General features: G+C 35.6%; 3 protein-coding genes across 4 annotated transcripts in view; 1 reads left to right on the top strand and 2 right to left on the bottom strand.

Annotated features, from left to right (window-relative positions):
* Positions 1-181: 181 nt before the first annotated feature.
* LOC108687584 lies at positions 182-2,416 on the bottom strand. The gene is made up of 4 exons (XM_018193436.1): positions 1,488-2,416; positions 645-752; positions 379-564; positions 182-269 (listed from the first exon to the last, which is right to left on the bottom strand). The coding sequence occupies exons 1-4, from the start codon at positions 2,414-2,416 to the stop codon at positions 182-184; spliced, it is 1,311 nt and encodes a 436-aa protein (XP_018048925.1).
* Positions 2,417-7,527: 5,111 nt separating this feature from the next.
* LOC108687542 lies at positions 7,528-12,024 on the top strand. The gene is made up of 6 exons (XM_018193366.1): positions 7,528-7,727; positions 8,463-8,954; positions 9,474-9,718; positions 10,220-10,793; positions 11,183-11,408; positions 11,819-12,024. The coding sequence occupies exons 2-6, from the start codon at positions 8,463-8,465 to the stop codon at positions 11,968-11,970; spliced, it is 1,689 nt and encodes a 562-aa protein (XP_018048855.1). The 5' UTR covers positions 7,528-7,727; the 3' UTR covers positions 11,971-12,024.
* A 911-nt stretch (positions 12,025-12,935) lies between these two features.
* LOC108687949 (proteoglycan 4-like) overlaps positions 12,936-26,774 on the bottom strand; it is a 27,003-nt gene continuing 13,164 nt past the window's right edge. For both annotated transcript variants that reach the window (XM_018194004.1, XM_018193996.1), the window contains exons 2-4: positions 23,082-23,161; positions 22,184-22,283; positions 12,936-16,883 (exon numbers count right to left, since the gene is read on the bottom strand). In XM_018194004.1, the coding sequence (XP_018049493.1) occupies positions 13,766-16,883; positions 22,184-22,283; positions 23,082-23,154 (3,291 nt within the window). In that variant the 5' untranslated portion in view covers positions 23,155-23,161 and the 3' untranslated portion in view covers positions 12,936-13,765. The remainder of the gene's footprint in view (positions 16,884-22,183; positions 22,284-23,081; positions 23,162-26,774) is intronic.

Here is a 26,774-nt window from a genome sequence, read left to right as displayed (position 1 = left end):
CAATGATAGTTATAAAATAATATATTATATATGGTTAGTGTAATACAATGCGCTTCGTCAATTTTTATACTCTCGCTGTTTCACGCGTAAAGGCGTGAAATTTGCATAATGTGAGAACATTATCGTCATAAATCAACGAAGGAGAGATCGCGTGCATGCCGATCCTCAGGTTTCCTAATCATTAACAGCTGATCGCCGCACAGTCTTTTTTCCTAACGGCACTGAACACTTCACGAAGGCCATTTTTTTTTGCGACGTCGTCCGGAGTTCTGTCAATACAAAAAACAATATGTGTTCTTATTTAAATTATTGCAGATATCGCGGTCAGTATAATATGACAGAACTATATGAGGAAATGTACCTGAAGAAATCGATTACCTGGTAGCTACGTTCCACAGGATGTTCTGTAGAATATTGGATTGTGGCTCACTGCCGGTTAAAATCAATTCGCAGACTGATCGATCTTCACAAATGATAGATTGATTATCATCGTGTATGCGTGCTTCCTTATGTTCGACCGGTAGATTGGCGAGTCGTAACTTTGAGAGAACGATGTTCGGCTGGCTAATGGAATTTTTTTTTAATTAAATATATAAGCGGATATTTAAATTAGAGAGGCGGAAAAATAAGGAAATACAACTTACGTTGTCGTATTACTGATCTGGATGACGTTGGGCTTTAACGACGCCAATAGCAGACCCAATGGCAGAAAAGTACCAATTAGATGAATGATCTTCTTCCAAGGGAACAGTCTGTAAACAATATATTCCAGTTTCATATTTGAGAAAAGAACAATGTTCTTAAGTAAATAATAAAAAAATGAATCATGTCATTAAGTAATTCCAATATAACGCATTAGAAATAGTATGTACAATTTAAGATAATTGAATTAGATGAGATAACAATCAAGATATATAGTCAAATAATATATTTATTTAAAAATTATTATATATAATATTATTTTGATATAAGATTATTTATATATAATGTATCACACTTGCGTTTTTTTCAGCGAAAAATTAAAATTAAAATATTTATTAATATTTATTAATAATAATTTACACTATTAAATAATATATATTATTAAATGTGCAGAGCTATGATCATAATACACTTGTTAGTTGAAGAAAGTTTATTATTTATTATCTCGCGTGAAATTTAATGAAAATTAAATAACGTTTCTCTCTTTCCATCCCTCTCTTTTTCTTTTTCTTACATGTATATATGCATAGTAAAACAAATATTGAAATATACAATGTAAAAAGTGTAAGTAATATCTTAATTAAACTCAAAGTCAATATTTATACAACTCACGTTAAATAAACAATTAACACAAATGTTAAACTATATCAAAGAGCAAAAAAGATTGATCTTAAACCAGATAGATATACAGAAATCAGATAGATATATAAATAACATTTAATATTATCTCCTTGGCATTACAAATATTTTTTTTAAAGTGAACATATTAATGTGTCACAATTTACCTTTTCTCTCGCGCATAAACTATACTCGAATGTGGGTCCTCTATATATTGCACATCGTGGTATTTGTCATCCGGTTGATAAAATGGATATGGAAATTTCCGTTTTCTCGTGTAAGTTGACTCGTGTTGTTGAAGTACCACGACACCGTTACTCTCCGGCTTCTTAATCACTTCGATCACGGTCTCCTGCGACGCCGGCTGATAAGCATTCTGATTCTGATCGACATAATAATTGATGACGTACGGCGATTTTAAAACATCATAAATACCGGTCGATTGATAATCAGTCGTCGTTTTTCCGAACATGTCTTGCGTCTCTGGCTTCTTAACGTTTTGGAAGAATGTCTGATCGGCAAACATGTGGCTGACAGCGCCTTGCTCATATTGCGATCTCGAACTCTCCGTAACAGTCTGCTGAGCATGGAAAGAATGACGGATATTTGACGTTTGTATTATGTCGTCATCCTCGAACTTAATTTTGCTCGATCGCGTCGCTTCATCCAGCAAACTGGAAACATCTTGATACGCATCCTGAAGAATGTTCTGAATCCGTTCACGCTGTCCATTCAGATTAACATTGTTTTCGAATCTTACATGTTGAACATTGTTAAAGGGATTCCTGATGATCGAGTGCTCGATTTCGCCCAAATGCCGGCTAGGTTTGAAGATATTGGAATCATTTCGAGAAAAGGTTTCGACGACGGTCGGTGTGATTAATTCTTGGTCGCTGTCAGTGGCTAGTCTTAATAACGTAGCGGATGTCGTTATTTCATGAACGGAGTATTGATCTGATATTGAGGAAGTCTCTTCGAAGATGACTTTCGTTTCGCGAGTCTCTTCAGACGTTTCGAGGGTCTTCGCAAGTGTAAGGCCGATGATCAAAAGACGAGGAAGGAGGAAGCAACACATGGAGATCTTACGCAACCACATGTTTCTCGTTTGATTAAATCAGCAATCAGTACGAATGATGTTTGTGCGTCTGCGATGACGAGCGGGCGCAGTGAACAGTTATTTCCATTGCGAGATGTCCGCGTACTAAAGCATTTGCTACGATGTACTGTGACTTTAACTTGTTAAAAGGCAAAAGTAACAGCGAGCGTATTCTAAAAAGCGTGAAGAACAATTAATTACTGTCACCATCATATTCGTATTCCAATTGTCGTTGACAAAGTGAAACGCTGCGATGTTTAGTTCAAGCAACTACAGTCGTGATATATCATGGTGCATCAATGTAAATGTATAACAAACATCATATGTTTGAAAACAATTTCACATAAAGAAAAAGAATTAATGACAATTAATCAAAGAGAAAGTAATTAATTTATTATTTTTCCTTCGCCTTTCTTTTGATCTTCAGAGTTCATTTCTTTTTTTTTATCTTGTAATTGCAGTTTTGTGAATGGTGTAGCTAATATTGTAGCAAAAAAGTAACTTGTAAATAAGCCTGAAGTATACATGAAGAAATTGGATATTATTTTTCTACGTGTTTATTTCATATGACTTCGTGAAAGAAAACTCTGGAGAGAAATTCAGTGGCACACAGTAAAATGGAAACGAGCGAAACATACCAGACTGTTAAATTGCATAAGTAAGGTACGAGACGTTACTTGCTCTAGCAATATTCGCGGAATATAATGAGCGGAAGGGGTGAAAAGACTTTCTAAGCCAAGTTTTATCGCCAAGCGGTGAGAGTCTGACCCTGTTTCGTGGCGAGGTCATTCTGATATATTCTATATGCTCCAGGATTTTAAGCTTTATAATCGGTTCTTATAGAACGTTTTATATTTAAGTCTATCTCAAATATAATCTAAGATATCATAAATCAATGACATGAATACTGTATTAACTTATACTTAATACTGTATTAACTTATCTTAAGATAATAATTAAAACTTGAAATAAGAATAAACTATAAATATCAGCCTTAAAGTTTTCATGTTAAAAAGAAGAGTATACTTTTTACACAAGTTGGTTTACGTTTCTTTCAAACAATTTTATATCTTGTACAGTTAGCTTCACGTTTATATGAAAAGAAATTTATGCTCTATGAAATTATAATACAGCATCAATAATTCATTAAAAATAGAAGCAAATAATAAAAGTGAAAGAAGAGAATTTATTAAAATAACGGAAATGAAAATAAATGAAAAAATAAATGAAAATAACGGAATTGAAATTAATGGAATTTACGAAGAGATGATTATTTTAATAATACATTACTTTTTATTGTCTTTATAATCTAAATTAATAAACATTTCTATGTATAATTTTATATATATAATTTTATTTAAAATATTTATGGAATCTCAATCATCTGACAAAAATGATCTGATACCGCACAAATACTTTCTTGAAACTTTCTGTCATTGCGTAGATTTCTGACATCTAAGATAAATCTTGCGATGCTCTTTTCTCTTCCATTTGTTCTTATCGTTTTCATCATCACGACTCTCCCTCTGATATGACTAGCAATGAAAGTAGTTTGCTATGCACAATGATCATTTTACCCTTTCTTTAACATCCATAATCATTTTCGCGGTTTGACATCCAGACCAATCCAATTCCGATTTGGAGTAGGCCAGCTAATCCTACAGTAACCGGAATCGGAAGTAAAAAAATATATGCCTCTGCCGTGCTATTTCGTTCTTGTTCATAATAAAGAAGAAATGATTTGTTTTACGTAATTATCCTAATTCTGCAACATAATAAAGATCGATCCATGGTTATGAATTAACTAATTGCATATCATGGATAACTCATATGTTGCTTTCGAATATTTTAAAAAAGATGTTGTACTCAACGCTTTATATTTACGTAAAGACTTCCCAAAATTTGCAAACTCTTGATCTATTGATAATAAATGTCAGAAGATGAAGAATGTATAAACTGTATATAATAGTGTAGATTGTAACATATACGATGATCTACATGTGGCCGTGTCTATTGATTTTGTTTGGGATGACACGTATTGACACGTAATGTAATAAATGCGAAGATACAGCGGAAATCGATGAAAGAGCATACCTAGCTGTGCGACAAGCGAGAAAAGAAATCGTCCGTTTCTGGGTCGGCGCCAGACAAAAAAATCCTAGATCGGTGAAAATCTGGCGGAAGAATCGGAAGCTGCTCGTAAAACGGAAACTGTTAAGATGCGTTTCACTCGCGCGACGAGCAGGAATCACCATCGGCGACGTGAGAGAGGAAGACATGGATAAAGGAAGAAAAAAAAGGAATGACGGAGGTTTCTGGGCCATGAAAGCGCAAAAATCGGTAAACGGGCGATTCCACGATTTGTTCGCCGATCCGATTCTGTCTACATCGAAGAAGGTCAAATCGGCGATTTACCGAGCATGAAAATCAACGGCGACTTTCTTTGTCCTTTACGCCGACGCGATGTCGGCGTGTCCTTAATTGTGCAGCTATTCAGTCAGAAACATCATTTCCTGTATCATCACGGTACGATTAAAATAATATGTATAATATTAGGTGTAGTAAAAAGAAATCCATTATTTTTGCATGAAGTTGAATGGAAAAATAATGGATTTCTTTTTACTACACCTAATATATGCAGAAAATAAATATAATATAGTAGATAAATAATTTTTTTTGTAATATATTTGTCAAAAGAGATTATTGCAGATAGAATTATTTAATTATACATAATAATTATACATAATAATACTAATATAAGTTTATATATAATAACACTAGAATAAGTTTCAATAAAACTGTATATTCCATTACAGAATGAAAGAGAGAGAGAGAGAGAGAGAGAGAGACGCTAAAATTTTTAACTAACATAAATTTTACATGTTTATAATAATAAAAATAATCTGAATATTTAAATACTTAATAATTAAAAAATAATTTAAATATTTAAATAAATATCGCGTTATAAATTATTCAAATCTCTTAATGTTGACTGTATTTTATTTTAATGTAATTCTGCAATAAGTAGAAAACAGATTGTGAAGCTAAAGAAAAAATTGCAATTTCTTTGAATAAATTCAAAATTCTTCTGCAAACTTCATATATTTTATGCTTTTTCATAGGAATTAGTAAACGAAATAAGAAATTGGTCTCCAAAGAATTGAAGATTCTTGAAAGATTCCCATGCGCGATCTCTCTGAAGTTAGCCGAAACTTCTTATGCCGCGCCTAGAAGAGAGAGCAACCCATCATCGACCCACGTCAGAACATTCTGCTGTGTTTAAACGGTGAAAGTAGCGATTTGACAAAAGGTAAAACTCGCGTGAAAATGACACTATCGCCGATCGGAATCGCGCGCACAGAAGCGGGCGACAACGTTATGGCGCCGTCATATCGTCATCCTGATTGTCACGAGTGCCGCAATTAGCGCGTGACGCGAGCGGCCTAAGTCGGTTTCTCATTATCATTATCTTCCGTCGTTGGCGAAGACGAATACAACTCTCGCCGCATTGAGAAGTGAGGGAGGAGGACAATATGAGCACAAGTAATGACGGGGGAAATGATCGGAGACCGTCTCCGCGCCACTTCAATTTCTCGTTTTCTCGGTCAATCACAGTAATATCTTCGTTCATAAAGCAATCGCTCGCTTTGCGGAGCATATCGCTAAGCGGCGTGAATAATCTCATTAAGAATGGCAATTAAAATCGCCACAAGATCAAAGACAAGTTGCGTACGATCGTTTCATTGCTCTTCGTCCGGATGCATTAGGCGCGCGAATTACTGTCTGGATTTTTTCAATGTTGTAAGTGTGCCTGATTAGAGATGCTGATAAGTGAGAGAGCGTATTGTAAACAACTTGTCGAAATGATTGTTTTAACATTCAAGCGAAATCGTTATCAAAGATTTGTTAGTGGATGGAAATGTTAGTAATCATGATGAAAGAAAACAGGGGAATGTTAAAAATTTTATTTATAGCTGATAAATAAATAAATTTGTAATTTAGTTAACACAATATATATACACGGACAGAACATTTACTGAAGCATGTAAAGATTTAATTAAATACAGATTTGAAAATAATTTTGTTGAGGCATATAAAAATAATTATGTAGGCTGCTTAAACTAGTTGCAAAAATGTTAAAACTTTTTGCAGCATTACTTGAGATTCTCACGTAATTATTTTAATGGTTCAACAAAATCATTTTCAGATCTGTATCTATAATAGCTAAATTTTTAGATATTTCAGTAAAATAATTCTTTCCATATATACGTTATACTTGCGCGATAATTTTAATATAACATTTTACGATAAGATTATAGCCAATTAGGACATGTTAATATCTAAACGTATAATATCATGATATTTGTAATGTAACTGCAAACAGAATTAGAAAGATGTTTCAGCCTCATTTAGGAGAACTTTCCATCTCCATCATTTTATTCTAGTCATCTAGCTCTTGTTATTTCTGCAGAAATTCACGCGAAAGCAAGGGATTTTGAAATAAATCAATATCTTTGTACAAGAATATGAAAATGGCTTATGTTTCAATCACCCAGGAGGCTGTTAGAAAAGCGAATGCCTTAGAAACCGCTATATCCCGTGGTACCGCAAAACGTACAACAGTGTCTCGTGCAAAAATACAGACATCCTTCACTTGTCGGAGGCCAGTGATGGGCTCGATCCCATCGATCATCGATCGTGGCCAGCATGACTGACCTCGCCTCCCATTGTTGTTCCATTGTATTCCAAGAAGGATCGTTATCCAAAGGGAAGGAGAAAGACTCCGTGGGGAATCGTGGCACAGGATTATGGTTGAAGCGAGAGAAAGAAATCGCGAGGTGGAAAGAGAGAAAGAGACACGCGCGGAAATCGCGGGCGAGAAGGAGAGACAATGTGGCGCCCGTTCTCCAGGTTGACCAAGCCAAGGAGGTAAGAACGGAATAACACAACGGCTACGGGGAACGGAGGAAGATGCAAAATGGACCAAGCACCGACGAAGTGGGGATCTGGATTAAAAGCAAACGAGGGCAACGTCTCGGCAACAGAGCCATCTCGGACCTTGAGGAGTCGAGGTCGCCGACGTACTCCACTTCCGTATATTTCGTAACGTCGCTCTGTAGTCGTTATTATTGTTGTTGTTTTTATTGTTGTTGTTCCTGTTATTGTTACTATTAACATTTTGCTGTCATACGCCGACGCAATACGTTGCCCGCAATTCCCGCTAACGGATCTCCGGAAACGACGAGCAGGAGACACACAGGTCTCGTTGTTCATGTAATTGAAGGCGGCTCGGACGACTAATATCGACACGGTTAGTGCGACGCGTTGTGTACGCGAAATGTTCGTCCTCTTTCAGCGCTCTGTCGCATTACAATCATGCAATAGAATTTTATAAAATCAAGTAGACGTGCGAAGTCACGAAGTGGTCGTTCACGAGCCGGATGATGACAGTGATTTCGACGAATCGTAATTCTCTAACTGTTTATCTATATAAAACTCATTAACATAATACGATTTTGCCAGTTATTTAGCAATTTTTATAATAGCTTATTGTTATATTTAATGCTTTTTTTTCAAAATAATGTAAATTTTTCACAATTATTAATACGCGATATTTATTACTCTTCTTTTTCATATGAGAAATAAAGCTACGTAAAAATAAATTTGAAAAAAATTATTATAATGATAGCTACTTGATAAATTCAAAGTAAAAGTAACATTAATATAATAATTTTAATATTATTCTATATAATTTCCATATAACACATGTTATATATGTAACAGTTATAATTGAGTAAAAAAATTATAATATTGATATTACCGTTACTTTGGGTGTGGTTCACTTGACGCTGCAAATGCTTCAAAGTTTTTGATTGACCAATCGGAAGAAAGAATTTTTACTAATTAAATAATCAAAAAATACTTCGAAACATTCGTATCATGGAGTGGATTGAGCTTTTGTGGAATAAAAATTTTTTAGCAGATAAAGAGAATTCTATTAACAACGTTTTGAGAAATATATAAAATAAAGCTGTTCGTATTTCAGATGATGACGAGAGGAGCAATATGTCTGCTCCTGACAATTTTGATGTTAGGAGGTTCTTTGGGTAGCACAAGATATTTTGTGAAAATGCGAACGAATGCGTCCGACATGTTCAAAACGAAAGCGGACAATTTAAGGATTCTTCATGATCCGATAGCAATCACACCGAATCCTCTGTACGATAACATGGGAAACGGGCATCAAACCGATGAGAGAATGACCAAAGAGATATCGAGCGATCAGTATAATCGAAGAAATTCCTTTGTCGAATCTTCGACCTTCAATCCGGATGTGCTCAATAAGTTCCTCGAGGATTACGCGAATAAAGTTAAGAGTACTACCGAGAGGAATTTCAAATATCCTTTCAGAATTGTAAAACCACCTGCGGAACCTCTTATGCTTGAAATCGATAGCGAGATTATCGAGACGACGACCATCCACGAACAGGACGATAAATTTGATCAAATCTCAAATGCTACTTCAACGGATGATGCGGTAAGAAATATGTTTTAGATAATAAAAAATAAGATGTATTTTGTTTTTTGCAGAATCGAATAAAAAAGTAAAGGAAAAATTAAGCAAAAAAATGATGTTTTAATAATTTTAAATCTTGCAGTAATAATTTATTATGCAATTATCGTTAGATAATAAAAAATCACTCTCTTACTTCAAAAATGACAGCAAAAAAATATGATTTTCGAATTATTATCATAAATAAATTAAATAAACATTACCCTATAACTTCATAAAAATCGTCAAAGTTGTCACAATTTAAAAAGAATGATTTTTTAATAGTTGCAAAACGAAAATGACATTTGATCATACTAAGAAAATATTTTTTGCTAATATATTATTGGATTTAAAAGTTAGTAATTTTCTGTCAAATTGAAAAATAATTTTGCCCCTTCTTCGGAAAAAAAATAATTTTTCCTCTTCTTAATTTTTTTGTAGTTATTATTTTTGAAGTAAGATATTGATTTGTCGATTTATTTTTTGTTATCTTTGCTGGTTTAGTTAAGCGAGGCGTTAAATGATACCTTGAAGAGAAACAAATACTACGGTACAAATACTTATGAAGATAGAAATGGCTGGGTGACATTGGAAGCAATTCCGTGGTCTAAGAGCAAAATTTCAAAGTGGCAAGCTAATCCCAGTACACAACGACCTTGGCCAGAGATAAAACCATGGGATAAACCGAGCATGAAACCATGGGCCAGCGACTATACCGTCAGACCCACTTATGAAAACAACAAACCGTGGTAAGTACCACAACCGTTAATTTTCTTTTCACCACATAATCTTATGTACAATTTGAAAATGGGTTTTGTGGTTGTTATGATGAGAGATATTATATTTATCATCATTAGTTAACATCGATATAAAACTTTCTTTCGTATAAGTGTATTTACAAAGTTCATCAGGTGTATCTTTTATGATACTCTCTACATTAATATTAAGAAATATATTAAAAAAGTCTCGTAAAAATTTATTCACTTTTTATTTCAATTTTATTCCTTTCTTTATATAATAAAGCTAATTTATTACAAAAAAATATCAATAATTTTTTTACTTCTTAATATTTTAATAAAGATCTTAAGACTTATAATTATAAAAATTTTATAATTATAAAAAAATCTTCAAACTTCTCTAAAAATTGCATTACTTGCCTATTAATTGGATATCTATTATTTACTTTATATTATACTTCTCGACGAAATATCGGCTTTAGGCAAATGAGAAAACAAACGATCGTATCTCAGGTACGACAAGCCAAAACCCAACTGGCCAGAGAGTAGCGAGAAACCGTGGCAGAAACCGATTTCACGTCCCTCTTACTATCCTGATGACGCGTCTAATCAAGCGCAGAAGTGGCCGCCAGAGAGACCGTTATGGAACAAGTACGATCCTCATCGTCCCAGTAGCGATATCATCACAGACGACAGACCGTCCAACTTTCCCAGTACTTGGTCCAGACCACAGAGCTCCTCATATCAATTTATCGATAAATATTCGGATCAATCGGGGGATGGAAGTAATTGGCACAATTACCCATCCAAATACGACCAGGACCGACCTCGGCCGACTTTAATCACCGAAAGGCCGAATTTCTCGCATTATCAGTACGTGAACAATCATCCACCGAATCATCCGGCGAGTGGCGACGGCCAGTGGATTCTCTTGTCAACGAATCGAGGATATTCCAAGTCGAGGCAGAGATCAATCAAGTTTGATACAATAAACTCAGCAGAGCCGTTTAAGAGAATCAATACGACAAGTCGCGGAAACGAGGAGGAAGAAGAAGAGCTTGTACCTGTGATGACATCGAAACGTCAGGTTAGGCTAAATAATCAAAGAGAGTTCAAAAGTTAATTTTAATTAAACTAAAGTATATCCTTTCCCTTGTATCAGGCAATTTTCTTTTCATTTTAACGGATCTGACTGTATTTAACAATAATTATTCAAGCAAAATAACAAGTCATGAAGTTAAAATGACATTAAATAAAATTAGATTGAAAAATTTTTTTAAATATTTTAGAACATTATTTTGATATCATGATGACTTGTATTCTGCTTGTAACAAAATATTACGCGACATATTGTGATACTAATATCAATATAAATCAGATGATTTAATTTCACGGAGATAGTTATTATTAGTGACAAATGAATTTATCGAAAAAAAATATTATTGATGGTTGCTTTATGAAAGATCGTTTACCTAGGTCAGATTGACGGTATTGCCATCGATCAACGGCACGAATACGACGACGTCCCACGGAGGCCTTTTAGAAGTGGAGAAGACGTTCAAGAGCGTCGAGCAGAGCCGCAAAGAGTACGAGATGGAGAAGCTGTCGACCACGCCGAACATTCTGAACAAAAGACCAATCAGACACACAACTCTGAGCACGAAACCATCAAGTTCGGCCGTTTTAGCAGCCGTCGGAGCAGGTATGGCTGTAACAAATTAACTTAAAATATATTTCAAAATATATACATATATTAACTGCTTATATCTGAGAGATTTACAGTTCGAGTTAATAACAATTTTAAAATGCTCTAATCTTAAATTTTTTTGCCATTTAATAAGATTAAATGTTGAAGGTTGAATGTTTAATTTATGAAAAAAAAAAATTATTAATGTATAAATAATAATATATGTATACATAATTTTAATGTTTTTATGGAAATTTCTAATTACATCATATTGCAAAAGTGAATTTAATATTATTTAATCGAATAGAGTAAATTCGTTAATTATTTTAAAGAACGATGACAAAAGTACACTTAAACTCAATTTGCGTTTGTTTAAATTAATACGTTTGTTTGAATTAATTATCGTACCATTTGTGAAATGACAGGTATGCTGCCAGCGACAATGGCGATGATGATACCAATGATGCTGGGTCGTCGAAAGAGAGATCTGAGACTGATGAACAACGATCTCGAAATAGACTTGCATAAGTTCGCGAGGGAGTATAACGTTCAACTAAAGAGATCAGTAGGACTATAGGAATTAAGATAGCAGAATTCGTTCGGAGAACTCATTAGGATGACGAATAACAGAGAACACAACACACGATATATGTGCAGGATTACATTGAAGTGTAAGATGTAACAATGAAGATCCAGAAACGGAAATGGTTTTATCAGAAATTAATTTCGTAATATTAAATTAAAGAAAACGCTACATCATATATATTAGAATGTATAGTCTCATTATCTTTTATATATCGAATTTTTCAAGTCTACCAAAAATCTTACTTGCAAAGATTGAACTACAAAAAGATAAAGTTTAAATTTTTCGATCGCATATTGGATTTGAAGTCAAGTAGTGTGCAAATCACTTTCCAAACATTGCGTTGTTATAATCAGACTATAGACTGCATATTAATACTGAATACGTTTCTGAATAATCAATGTATTCCTATTCGTACAGAGACGAGGGTATAAGTAAAATCGATTTAGAATCAACCTGTTGCTGTTCTAGTAGTCATCGAGTAAAGAGTAAACTTGGGGGTAAAAAATCTATCATAATTATACTGAAAAAAAAATGTCCAAGCATTACTTTGCTTCATCGTTTTACATTATCGCATTTAAATTGTTTTTGACACAGTGCTTCGATTGTGTAAAAGCAAACGTAACAGGTTCCGACTTTAATCGCTATGCATTAATATTTATTATCTATATTTTATGTTTGATCAAACCGTCAGCGAATGTAAATTTCCAATTTTTCTGCGATGCGACAAGTGCTTCGTTTGCAACAAATTAAATTAATTACGTTGCCATAAATTCGTTTATAATTCAATTATTTTAGACTCGAAATATTGCAGCAACTTTTCGTTTTAAAGATGAATGTTACGCTTTGACGCGAGAGAAACACAAACGTTTACATTCTCCAATATTTATTTACATAGCGCATATCAGGGTGTTACATAGAGAGTTTATATACTTATCTATTTATTTATTTATTCGTTCAATTTTATTTATTCAATTATATAATGTACTTTACAATAATTAAGCTGCCCAATAATCGGCTCCATCATACGTCTTCGCTCGCCCTCCAGCGAGAGGGTAAGAGAGCAGCGCGCATATACCAAAACAATTGTAGAGAGATTAAAAAGCGACTTTCAATAAAGATCCAATCGATCCTGTGTGGAAGAGAGCGAGAGAGAAAGAAAAATCTCTCGAAACCCTTCACCAATTCCGCGTCTATCTCGATCGTCTTGCTTTCGATAAATTATCCCTAGAATACATTTTATCACATGTATATCGCGTGTCGAAAGGCATTCTCACACAAGGACCCGAAGGCTAAAGTTAAACACTTTGTTAATCGAATAGAGTCTTTTTTTAGGGAACATGCGGGTTGAGGACATTTTCGTCGCGATTCCTCGCGTGATGAGAAGGAACCTGAAAGAAGATGCGTTACCCGTCTACAACGTTTACGACGATACCTTGAAAGAGGAGACGCGTATTCGATCGTAACAGTAGTCCGTATTCCCCTTCATCGTTTTAGCTTTCTAAGTGAAAGGACGATCGTCTATCGTATCGCATCGCATCATTTACGGATGGACAAAAATGATTGTCCGTGAAATCGCGTTTCAAATCGGTCGCAAAGAAGTCCGGGAAGAGGGAGAGAAGAAGAGGAAGCTCCTTCATTTTCTTCGACTACCGTTATCTACAGGACTATGGTCCGTCACCGTTATCCGCCGCGTATCCACCATATTGCGCCGTGAAATTGGAAAATGCGTATCGCCACACGACTCGAGAACTTCCATCGCTGCTCCTCTGAGTTCTTCGCTTCCTTCTCATTCCTCGCCGTTGATTCTCTTTTGCACGTGACCCAGATACCGCGCGAAACCCTCGCTGGCATGCTTTAGAATTGTCAGACCCAATCTGAACTTGATTTCGGCCACCTTCTTTACAAAATTTATGAGACTGAAGCCCTCTGAAGGCTTTTTCGTGGTCGAACTGTCGAACCACTCGATTGTTTCGGGAACCTTCGAGTTCGCGGGATGCGTGGTATCAGTAGACTTTTCTGAAGAGACGCTGGTACCGCCGTCATCTATTTTTCCGATGGTCGTGGAAGTCGCGGAAATCTCCGTCGTGTCCTCTGTATGTGTAGTTTTCAAGGTGGATTCTTTTGCATGCGTATTAGCTTCTTCTTGTTGTTTCCTCTTCTGCCCCTCGAGATCCTCTACTTCGTTTTCATTGCCCCTCGTTTTGTGTGGTACTTCGCCACCTGGTAGAGCCGAATCAATGATATCCAGAATCTCGTTGCTCAGATCTTCCTCCTTCTCTGCCTCCTCGCGCTCTTCTTCCAGTTCGCGTTTCGTCGGAATTATCTGAATTACCGACTCTCTCTTTGATCTTGAGCGTCGCCCTCGGCAATCCTCATTAAGGACAGAACGTTTGACCTTAAGAGATCGCGGCCCGTGCTCAACAGCCACCGCTGTTGGCGTTATTTCAATCTCTTCGTATCCGTCATCCGCTCGGATAGTTGATGCTCCCAGATGTCCATAACTGTGCAAGCCGGCCGCGTTAGGGAAATCAAAATCTTGCGTTATCTCCCGCTCGAATTGCGTTTGTCCAACCTCCGTCGACATGTAACTTTTCTTATTGTCCACCGGCAAGTTCGCTGCTTTCACGTCGAATGGATACTCCTTAGGTACGTTGCCAACTACGAATTGCCGATTTGCCGCTGAACTCGTACCGATTTCCGCGAAATCTGGACGTTTGCGATCATAATAAACTGGAGTGGTTTGTGCTTCAGGATATTGGAAGTCCGTGTTCCGATATTTTACTGCTGGTTGAGTATTCTCCACGGCTTTGTAAACAGGAGAAGTAGACACCGATGGATATCTTGTTTCGAGCTTCTTCGTTTGAGTATCATATGCACCGTCATAATGCTGATAATGATAGTAGTTACTGTTATAATTATCTTTCGTTCCTGGATACTTATTTTCATAATTCGTCATACCCTGGAACACCTTGGATAACATTTCCTCCTCGCTCTGCCCATAATTACCACCATATTCATCCATATTGTACTTGTAATTCGGCTCCACGTCGTAATTTCTTCGGGTGATAGTACCGCCGAAGGGATACAGGAAATACGAAGCGAGGCCAAGACCCAAACCTACCAGTGACATAACGCCAAAGCTAGGCATCACTTCGCGACTGAGGAAGTTGTAGATCTGAGTGCTGATTGCCTTCTGTGGTTGCTTCTTCTTAGTCTTCGTCATGTTTGCCCCGACTTTTGTTTCAGGCGCGATCTTCGATTCCTGGACTGCGTTATCCGTGATGGTGGAATCAGTAACACTCTCATTGGTTTCCATTAGAACAGACACCATCGTCGAGCTTGGTGCCGAGGTTGTAGTAGGTTTGCGCCTTCGAGTCTTGTTCTTCTTTCTCTTCGAGTTATGCCTCGGCCGCTTCGTCGTAGTTGACGCTGTCGCGCTTGTCGATGTCGTCGCATCGTCCGCTTCCGCTTTTGTTTCTACATTAACTTTGGTCAATTCGGGATTAAACTCAAATTTTAGATCTATTCTGGAGTCATTAAGATCATCCGGATCTTTCATCATGATTTTGTCCATGTTATCGACCTTCTCAATTGTCAAAATTGGCGCGTTTACTTTGATCGGCTCTATTTCGATTTGTGTGGTCTCATCAATAGGCTTCTTCAGTTGCACCTTTAGCACGTTATTTCCTTTCGTGTTGACCGGCTTCGATCTCACTGGTACTTCTACGAGATCCACGGTCGACAAATTCGACTTGAACGTTGTACTAGTGCTCACGGTAGTTGGAAATAAAGTAGTCGGGGTTTTCTGAGTGTCCATGAGCACCGACGCTTTTATTTTCGTAACGAACATTGGCTTCTCAGTATTTTCCAACTTGTCTTGCGGCGTTGTGATAATCGAGATCGGTTTGAAAGTCACCTTCTCAATTTTACCAGTCGATGTGGAGGTCTCATTCTTTATCGTTTCAGGTTTGACCGTGGATTTCCTCGTTGGTTTTGGTCTCCCTGGTTTCGTCGTTGTCGGTTTCATTGAGGCCGGCTTCGTTATTGCCGGCTTAGAATGTAAAGTTGTTCTCGGCGTGGTAATTTTCGGCTTAGAAGTAGTTCGCGATGGTTGACTCTTCTTCGTCGTGAGAACAGTCAACGTAGCTGTTCCATCACTCGTCGTCGAAGTGCTTGTTGTTGTGGTGCGAATCACCTTCAAAGTTGTGCTCGATGAAGTTTCCAAATTCTGAGTAACTTTCTCCGGTTTCGAAGTAGTCATGATTTTCTTTGTTGTCGTCATACTCGGTTTCTTCGTGATCACAGTCACTTTCTCGGTAGTTATAACAGGGGTTAACTGTGGCGTGGTCTTCTCCGTGATCTTTTCTACCTGCGGAATCGTTTCTTTTTCGATCGACGAACTTGGTCTTACTGTAAGTCGTACTTCTGTTTGAAATGGCTGCTGTGTCTTCGATTTCTCAATCTCTACGCTTTTTACGGTTGTGGATGGTGGATTCAGCAGGATCCAAGTGGAGATGCCGCCAGTAGTCGTCGGATGATTTTTGTAGGCGGTAATCAATCTTGTTGTGCTCATCTCTCGCTCAAGCTCTTCTTCTGTCATCGCCATCGCTTGGCCTGGGTGACTACTCTCGAAATAACTGAATTTAGAATTAATTGGTCTACTGAAATGCACAGGCTCTAAATTGATCTCTGAACTAACATCCCTCATCAACAAAGAGACACTGTTTTCCGAGGATTTTGGCGTAGTCGCGACATTGTGTTCGACCTTGATGAGATCTTTGTTATTCACATTTATCACGTCCTTAGGATTTGTAACGTTGAGGAGTTGAGTGGCGACGGTTCTCAGAGACTGATCCATATATTGTAAATCCTTCAAATCACGATGAGTATCATTCACTTGCCCACTATAAAATAAAATTTCATCATTAGATTTTATTGAGGAATTTTAAAATATAATTTCGCTGAGCATTTCCAATTTTTATCATTATCACATATTAACATGATTAACATAATGAGGTATCGCTTCATATATAAAAGATAAGTTTATCGTGTCATATTGTAATAAATATTGTATGTGAACAATGTAATATTTCATTGTTCTGAACCGTGATTTTTATTAATTATTCATAAAATAATAAGATATACATACACACACACACACATTTTCTCTCTCTCTCTCTCTCTCTCTCTCTCTCTCTCTCTCTCATTTATTATTAATAATTTTTATGAACAAATATATAGCCGTTAGCCGGATAAATTAAAAAATTAGCAAAAATGTTTAATGGCTATTAAATTTCTTACCTTTTCTGTGCAATAAGTAAAGCTTGATTTGCACAGATTGATACCTTGTCAAACATCATGAGTACAATTAATTGTAAGTTAAGAAAGTAATGAAGTGCAATATTGAAATAAATTATTATCTACAATATATTTCAGAATAAAATAAAAAGATTTTCTCTAAATTGAAACCCTTATATCTCAGTTATAAACTTTAAATTATTTTCTATCATGAGAGATGTAATTTAGAAGCAGTAATTTTTAATTAATTGTTTTAATTAATAGGAATCGAAAATAAGAAATTTCCGCGAATCTAATTTTAGAAGAAGAAATAGATTATAACTACAGTCTTCAGTTCTTTCCAATTTTAATTTATAAGATAAATTTAATTTATAAAAGAAAATTTTTTAAACATAGTCGCAATAGCTGAAAAAGAAATTATGTAAAATTAAATCTTGATGGAGCAAAACTTATTTTTATACTTGATTTAAGAAATTAAAGTAAGTACATAATGTAAATACATAATAATAAATGTAAGCGTAATCATTCGACATTTTGACACAATTAAAATAATAATAAGATTCTTCCTTTATGATAAATTTTGTTATTTTTCTACCGCAATAATAGAAAGGGATTTAGAAGGATCGCAGGTAAAGATAGGATATCATATATTTTTTATACAGCATACAAGAAGGCGTAAGAAATTATATAACTGCCCAATGAGAGAAATATTAATCTTTGTTTGGAATATTTTATTAACATTACATATTCGTTGGCACAAATACTGTTAATGCCCTGAAATGCTGTAAAATTTAATTAAATTAAAGTATCAATACAAAAAGAAACATTAAACAATCCTTTGCAGTCTTATGTCGAGTTGAACTATTGAATAATTTTTTACAGTAATCTATCGCGGTATGTATCAATAAACTATGTTGGAATCTCAATAAATTTCTCTGAATAAATAATAAATATTATTTGATTAGTGTTGAACCCTCTAATTAAATAAAATTATAAACGAAATACTTGATCTTCATTTATTTAAGTGAAATTTAGTCCGCAAAGAGATAATATTGTATTCAAAGCATCTTTTTTAAATCTATATAACAAATTTTTATAGATATATGATACGATAAAGAAATGACGCAGTATTCTCATTAGTCTACACATGATATAATAACGATGAATAGTAACATACCGTTAATTAATAATTATTAATAGTAACGTTATAAAACGTTATAAAATATTAAATTAATCATTGCACGGATTGCCGTCCATTCATGTAATTATGTGATTATGTAAATAGTGTTTTCTTACTATGCTACATTTGGCGTAAGAATAAAGAATAAAAATTAAATATTATATAAAATATATTATTTGCGAATATAATCATCTCAATTATTTTACATATATTTATAAAGGACGGATGCGAAAACTACTAATTATTATATTTATTTCATTATGATTTTATCCGCCCAATCGAGTAAATCTCATTCTTAATGAATGAAAATATATACAATTATTTGCATTATCATTATATATGCTACATTAGTGTATCCACATAATGTTTTAAAAAACAAACATAATCATCTAGCTATCTTCTCTCTTTTCTACTAATCACGTATCATTTTCCGGTATCAAATGATGCATACGATATATCTTTTAATTTCTATCCAATTTAAGTAAAAGTAATTCTAACAGCGGGAGTGTACTTGCTTCATACAAGCTTGCTTTACACTATGGCTCTCCTATTTATCTGAAGTTTATCAAGCGTTACAAGATCAATCGGTGTTCGATTCATCTTCTGCGCTTCCTACGTCTACTTTTCCATTCGTTCAGACGATCATACTTGTGCACGGCTTGTCTGACGAATTCCTCAAGGTTCGGTGTGAAACCGATCGTCTTGTCAGCGGAGCGCCCGAATTCGAAAGCACTCGGTAATGCCCACGGGAAGATGAACGCAGCTATGCCGAGTATACCAGCTGCCATTGCGACAAACGGTGCTGAGGTGAGACTGACGACGCCATAACCCAACGGATTTAAAAAGGAAAAATACGTGAAGGCCTTAGCAATGTACTGTAATACGTCGCCTGGCGACATATCAAAATCAAAATCAAAATCATCATTATCATCATCATCGTTGTTATCGGGTAACGCTCCTGAAGCCGGCGACAAGGATGAACCAGCACTGCTCGATAAATCGGGTTTAGTTGCGATATTAAGACTGGGAAGATTCGGTAATGCTGACAATTGCAAGGAACCTGGACCAACATTGGATTGACCGGTCACCGGACCGGGTTTGACTAAATACACCGGCAATTCCTGAACGACGGGCACAGATGGATTTTCGGAACCGAGAGTTCCGACAACAGATGGCCCGCTCGCGGAAGCACCAGCAGCTGGTGAATTGATAGCGGAACTTGATGCGTCATTGCCGGGACCATTGGCAGAGCTCTCTTCCGCGTTCGTTAATGAAACGCTGATCTGAGTGCCCTGAGACACTTCAACTGTGTGAAGACTATCGATGGTCGACAATCCCAAAGATTGAGCGGGATCTAGAATTTCACTAGGATATTTCTGGGAATCGTAATAGTCATGTTGATCTGGTTGCAGCGTTTCGAGCAAGTTGGAACCATATGTTCCAGTCGAAGCGGTTACGTAACTATTCAAAGAATCCACATGGGAAAGATCGGTAAGCACATCAGAATATTTCTCGCTCTCATCTGTACTACCGTAATTCTGCGCCGCTAATGAGGTCTGATGGTCCTCCGCAGTTGGCGGTGCGCTGCTCGGCTTAAACACATTCATATTCAAAACATGTGAATTGACGATTATATTCAGATCTGTGCATCCTTCCTTGCTTTGAAGCGTATTGTTCACTCGAGTATAAGTGTTTATCATAATCGTCGGACAATTTGTATTGTAAGTCGACGAAGGAGAAGTATCGGTCTCTTGCTTGGAAATATTTTCATTCTTGTCATTCTGAGAAGTGGACATTACATGAACGTTGGGTTTCTGCGTCAAGGACTCTGAGGAAGATCCTGAAGAAATCACTTGATTGGCAGCTGTCACATCTGTTTCCGGTGCTTTCAATTGAGTCACAGTTACATTCGATTTCTTCAGACCATCGTTCAAGATATGAACCACCGTATTCTGTGTCACGTGTGTCGTAGGATTATAAACGGTCTTATTCTGCAGCAATGCCCCACCGAGCCAGGAAGAAGGAATCAAAGGAGCGGAAGGATTCGAAGAATCTGTTTCATATTTGAGAGATGTAATTGAATTTGGATTTGACCATCGGATTGGATAGTTTGAGTCTATTGTATCAAGATTCTGACTCAGCGGTACATCTTGAAGAACGACGGTCTCATAATTGTCATCGTGAATATTCAACGGACGATTGGGTTCCAAATTTTCATAGATCGATTCTAAATTCGACTCGATCGGCTTGTCATCATTGTAATCGAAATGCGTATTATTCGGAATGATTTCCGGCACCTTTAACCAATGGATAATCTTCTTTACACTGGAATCAAGGATTGGATCCGCATGATCAAAATAGTTGTTTGACAATAGGATCGGTGTTTCTTCAGCACTCGACTCATGACTCGATTCCTCGTCCAGAGATGAAGTATACTTCTCATAATTGTATAGATCTTGAGAATTCTGAATTGCATCATTCGGCCAGTTTTTCAAGTACGCATCGTATTGTACGGTCGTATCGTTATACTTATCTATCGTTTTGTTTTCAGTACCAACTTTCTGACTCGGCGATTCCTGAACAGACGAAGAATTATTTTTCATCGGTTTGGACGTCACATGAATGTCCAAGCTGACGGGCTTCTTCGCACCTGTTCGCGTAAAGTGCTTTATTGGTTTTCTCAGTTGAATGTCGGTAGAAATATCGTTACCATTCTTCACTTTCAACGCGACGTTGCTGGCATTCCGCCAATTCGAAGTCGAGTATGGATACCGAAGCTTAACGAAATTTCTATGGGAGGTAGCTGCGTTCCTATGGCGAAATGCAGGGAATTGATCAACGACTTCAGATTTCAAATTCGAAATCAAGGCTGTTTTCATGCCATGCGTCGATCTTTCTGAATTATTCAAGTCACCATACTGATCGCCAATGGAGCGAGAAGAATTAGTAACGACACTCGGCTTTCCATACGAAATCACGCTCGAATTTGTAGGTTTGCGAATCGAATTACGATCTTTATGAATAGAATGAGTAGAAGCATTTACCTGAGAATCGTTCGGAACATTTGTCCTCGCTATTTGCAAAGAAAATCTATTTACACCCTGCTTCCAACGTGACATCTCGCTTTCAATATCTTTATTCACGAATGAATCAAACCTAACTGAACTGGACTTCCGACGATTTTCTACTGCAACAGAGATATCGTCATTTGTCCTCTCGAAACCAGATGCATGAGTTGCTAAGAAATCATTTCCTGAATATGAGTACTTCGTTTGTGCGACTATTGATTCGAGATTTTTATTCGAAATCACGCCAGATTTTGATTTCTCTAAATTCTTAGCATTCATCTTTCCAGAATAATCCATTTGACCGATTTTTGAGCCGGAGCTAAATCTTGTCCAATCTATCCTTTGATTCGGAATTATTTTAGAATTGCCAGAGGAAGCGTGAAACAAAGGTTTATTTACGTTGTTCGAATTTTGAACAACAGTAGCGAATTTCGCGATATCATCTAACACATTCGTCCTTGAAAAAAGAGGAGCATTTATCGTTTTAAATTTAGGCATCGTCCAAATGTCATCGATCTTGGAATGACGAACGCTAAGCGATTGCGCTGCTGCGAAATTGTTGGCGCGTGAATTGACTGCGTTGTGTTCACGTGACGAATTGGCACTATCGCGGAAATGTGTGATATACTTTCTATTACTTCCGGAAGTCCCCGTATACCTGCTATCGTCTCGAACAATGTCGTGTGACTTGCTCGAGACTTGGATGCTTCTCCATCCCGCGTCGTTCCTTTCTATCGTCTTCGCTTGCGAATCTACGCCTGAAAGGTAAAAAAGTGATAAGAATTTTTATTTTTAATTTTAAAGAGGAATTCTAATGACACAATCGACTGCCGACACACGCAACGTTGACAAAACTTATGATAATGCACTAATAATAGCGAAATACATGGAATTACTGTGCCGTTAAAACGCGAGGATTTCTCAATGCTTTAAATTCTACCAAGTTAAACATTTCCGTCTTAGGAAATTCGATTTTGTAAGAAAAACGCGGGTGGTAACGTTGGTGCACGAGAATGAGTGGTGTAATTACGGTTTTACAAAGAAGACAAGTTGTTATCTGACACGCTATAACAATTGATGCTATTGAGTAATTACGCTCGCGATTGATGCTCTCTTATGCGTTTTCTCCATAATTGGAACATTGAACACAAATTCAATCCTTTTGAAGAAAAAATGAATAGCGCGTTTCTAAAAGAAAAAGAAAAACACAGTCGAGAATTGTATATAATATTGTAGATACAAATACAAGTATACAGATCTGCCACGTAAAACGCAAATGCATATATCTAATTACTAACTAATCACTACTTGAACATTCTCCAGTTAATTAAGATACATTAGAGATAACAGATCTGCAGTGGAATAAGCATGGTTCATTGGCTACGAATTGCACCGTGACGAAAGCATCAATTTTACGTTTAGAAAACACTGTTTCCTGCTGCCAGTTCGTCATGTTGCACGGTTTTATTGCTAAATGAGCGTTTTATTGCACCGATCATTTCTGATCGCGTCATAATTCGAGATACGTTATCATCGTAATTTTTTGTAAAACCTACCATTCTGCGGTCTGGTGTCACCCGATCCTGCTACCAACAGGACTATCACGATCTTTAGCAGCTGCATCCGCATTTTCGCACTGAAACAAAAATTAAAAAATTTAAATAGAATCTAAAAGACTAACATAGAAAAAAATTTGCTCAACTTATTTACTAATTCTGGAACGACATTATTGAGAATGTGCAACGAATTGTAAAAAGATAGAGGATGATCGAATTGAGATATGCGAGGCTAGAGGCTGTCCTCGACACGATGATCCACTCAAACGCTGAACCTGATCTTGAGCAACAATCTAGATATTCTCCAGTTTTGGATAAATTTCTCGTTGTACTATTTCATCGAAAAGTTATCGACAAGTTATCAGAGAACACATCGGTTGCAAAAAGTAATCTCACGAAAGACGCGATTGCGCGGTTTTTATGAGGAAAGAACGGTGATCGGAAACGGTGGAGCAAACGCGCGGAAGTCGAAGGTTTTAATTTTACGACCGACAAAAGATGCGATGCTTGCGTTAATATTCATGAGGATGGGTATGCACCAGCTATTTTATTGCAAGAATTTGTGTGTACCATGTACTTATATTTCGACAGTTATTATGATAATCTGACACAATGTGTTTTATAAAGTGCAAATAAATATTAATCAAATGTTATTTTTTTAATTTATTGCGAACTTATGTTTACAACAAAATAGAAATATAATTTAATTTTCTTCTTCTTCTTCTTTTGCGAATTTAATTTTTATTATTTTATAAATAGAATCATAAATATACAATGATGGGCATTAAATTTGCACATATGTATAAAATCATGGATATTAAATTTAAATATTAAACAATATCAAATTTGATAAAGGATAGAGATAGACATCTATAAAGTATTTTAAGCTACATTTCAAAATGTCCTTTCCCAGGAAAATTTTACTCGGTATATAATATACGTATATTATATATTTGTATATTATATATTTCGAGTAAAATTTTCTTCAAAGTGAACGTTTTGGAATGTAGTTTTCCAGTATAATTTGTGTTGATGTTTATTTTATAAATTGAAATTTATATTTATTATATATAATTGAAATTTATATTATATATGAATTTCAATTTTCTTCGTTTCATCTAAATATAATCAAGAATTTTACAACTACATTGAACAAAAAAACTCATGCGATTGTTAATGATTACAGCAATAACGCAATTGTCGAGACAGTTGATTCTGGTGAGTTTACGTAGGTTACACGGCATGAATTTCTGATCATCGATTTGTCAACTAAGGTTTCGATTGAAAGCATCGTTCGTATTCGATGCTTATTTCCGATTGTTCCAATCGTCTATGCACACAGAATGCGAACAATAACATTACTTTACCATTGACGTAAGTTAAGCATTCATCTGCGTAATAAAATTTGTAAAATTTTATACCATACATTGCAACGCAGATAATATAACAACTTTGTTTTAATTTAAAGTCGAGTAAAAAAACCATCGTAATCATCTCTGAATAAAAATCGTAATCGACAGATATAAATATTTATATATCGAATATCGACATACAAATATAAATTAAATTTTAAAACAATACATTATGTAGATGATATTTTAAATAACGGTTACAAAATGCGGCAGCCACGAAATACCGAAACAGGAGGGAAGAGGACAGACTGATGATAAACGAACAGAACGTCCTTCCTCCTGCGTTGAAATCTTTACCGAAAGTTTCAGTGAAGGCTCTTAGGCTTGATTTGAAGTAGTCTATGCGCTGTAAACCCTACATAACTCTTGGATGGAATTTTCTAACGATCACACAGGTGATCGTCACGTGGAGATTTTTTTACCGTTGCATTTTTTTCATTCTCATATTTGTGTCCGCTAACGGTACTGAATGGGCGTCAATCTTCTTCGGGTGTCCATCGTATATGCCACATCATACATTTCAGGGAATGCAGTCGAAGTGCGCGAGAAGTCCGACAAGACATTATTCCATTGGTAGAGTAACCGTAGAATCCGATACGCGAATTCTACAAGCGAGGCATGTACCGTTAACCATTTAAATGTTTCTTCATGAACCAGAAAACCGCAGGCAATTTTATTGAGCCCACAAACAATGTTATGAGAAGATTATAATTACAATTCTGAAGGGATGTGTCAGATCAGTATTATAATATATCATGCAATACTATCAAATACAATTAATTGCCTGGCTAAATATAAATACTAGAATTTTAAGCAGTTTGTCGAGTTTAATTTTCAAATACTATAAATTATTTGAAAATATATTATTAAACAAGATTATTTGCTACGCTTATAAGAACCATTATGAACGCTTTAATTTAATAATTAAAGTATTTGTATACTATAAGCATTTATATAATAATTACAAAAATTGAACAAGAATTTCAATTTGAATATAATTATTTTAATAGAGTCGATAATTTTCTAATGAATAGAACCGTTGTACGCAACAATAATTGTTACTATACATGTTCTTTTTATTTACGCACTGACTATTTTCGATGGCAAGCATGGATAGCAATTTTCTATAACATTCTAGCGTAAATAGACGCAAATGCATTTACGGGAAATTACTCTCCCTCTCTCCATACCTAATTCAAATCATTTGAACGACTAAAATCTAATATATAGGCATAATAATTTAATATATCAATAAATAATAAAGAAAGGAATTAATAAGAAATTGACAGATTAATTAAAAAAATAAATTATAAATTAATAAATATATAAAGGAAATAATTCAATATTTTATAAATTTATTAATTGTATCAATTGTAACAAAACATTGCTTACTTAAGCTGCAATAGATATCTGTAATCCTTGCAAATGTCAGATAGGAAATTTAAGTGAAAAAAACAGAAATAGCTTGTGTCAATCTTCGAGCTGATAGATGGAATCACCAAAGATTATTCGCATTATAATATTCCTGAGATCGCAAGAATGATATCCTCATTTCCGGAACGTTGAACGCCAGCGGAAAAGATCGCGCGCAATAGACACGCTATTAACAAACAGATTTGCGCTGTAACGAGTGCTGAACATCCATTGCCGCTAGAATTAGATCATAGCGGATAAGAAACAAAACGACAAGGCATGAAGAATGGCAGATGATCAGCTGACAGTGAGTCTCTCGATCATCCAGGTCAGTAAATCGCATTAATTTCATTGCGATAAGATCAAATCATATTCAAAAGGCAAAATAAGCAGTTATATTGTGAAAATCAATACGCCTCCATATCGTGACCGATTCGCACAATAGACATTTTTCACGCAAAAATGCTGATCCTTAACTTATAATTCACATTAATAACGATAGTATTTGCTATTTCACTATCGCGAAAGACGCTCTAGTTAATTTCTTATCCGTGCGAAGATTTCATTATAAAAAACAGTTTCAGTAAAGCGTGAAAAACTAAATAATTTAATGACAGAGAGAAAAACAGAGAGAGAGAGAGAGAGAGAGAGGGGGGGAGGGAGGGGACAACAACGAATGAAAATTGAAAGTGTTCACGTAACACAAGCATACAGAAACATAAGCACATAGCTATTTTTATTTTTTTTTTGGATATATGCAAAATTCTTTTGCCGGAATATTAATAATTTTTAAAACTTGTTTTTAAGTAACAAAATATTTTATAGAATATTTCGTATTTTTATCCTTTTTCTATTACAGGAAATATTG

The sequence above is a fragment of the Atta colombica genome, unplaced genomic scaffold (assembly GCF_001594045.1).
Source record: "Atta colombica isolate Treedump-2 unplaced genomic scaffold, Acol1.0 scaffold102, whole genome shotgun sequence".
Lineage (NCBI taxonomy): Eukaryota > Metazoa > Arthropoda > Insecta > Hymenoptera > Formicidae > Atta > Atta colombica.
The sequence above is the reverse complement of the archived record's forward strand: the minus strand, read 5'-3'. Positions and strand labels throughout refer to the sequence as shown.

Bases quoted from the DNA above. Each gene is read 5' to 3' on its own strand.
- LOC108687584 (XM_018193436.1), bottom strand. From the start codon at position 2,416: ATGTGGTTGCGTAAGATCTCCATGTGTTGCTTCCTCCTTCCTCGTCTT. The intron at 565-644 runs GTAAGTTGTATT...AAATTCCATTAG, and splicing joins CAGATCAGTAATACGACAAC to CCAGCCGAACATCGTTCTCT. The intron at 270-378 runs GTAATCGATTTC...TTGTATTGACAG, and splicing joins CTGTGGAACGTAGCTACCAG to AACTCCGGACGACGTCGCAA.
- LOC108687542 (XM_018193366.1), top strand. From the start codon at position 8,463: ATGATGACGAGAGGAGCAATATGTCTGCTCCTGACAATTTTGATGTTA. The intron at 8,955-9,473 runs GTAAGAAATATG...TTGCTGGTTTAG, and splicing joins CTACTTCAACGGATGATGCG to TTAAGCGAGGCGTTAAATGA. The intron at 10,794-11,182 runs GTTAGGCTAAAT...TCGTTTACCTAG, and splicing joins TGATGACATCGAAACGTCAG to GTCAGATTGACGGTATTGCC.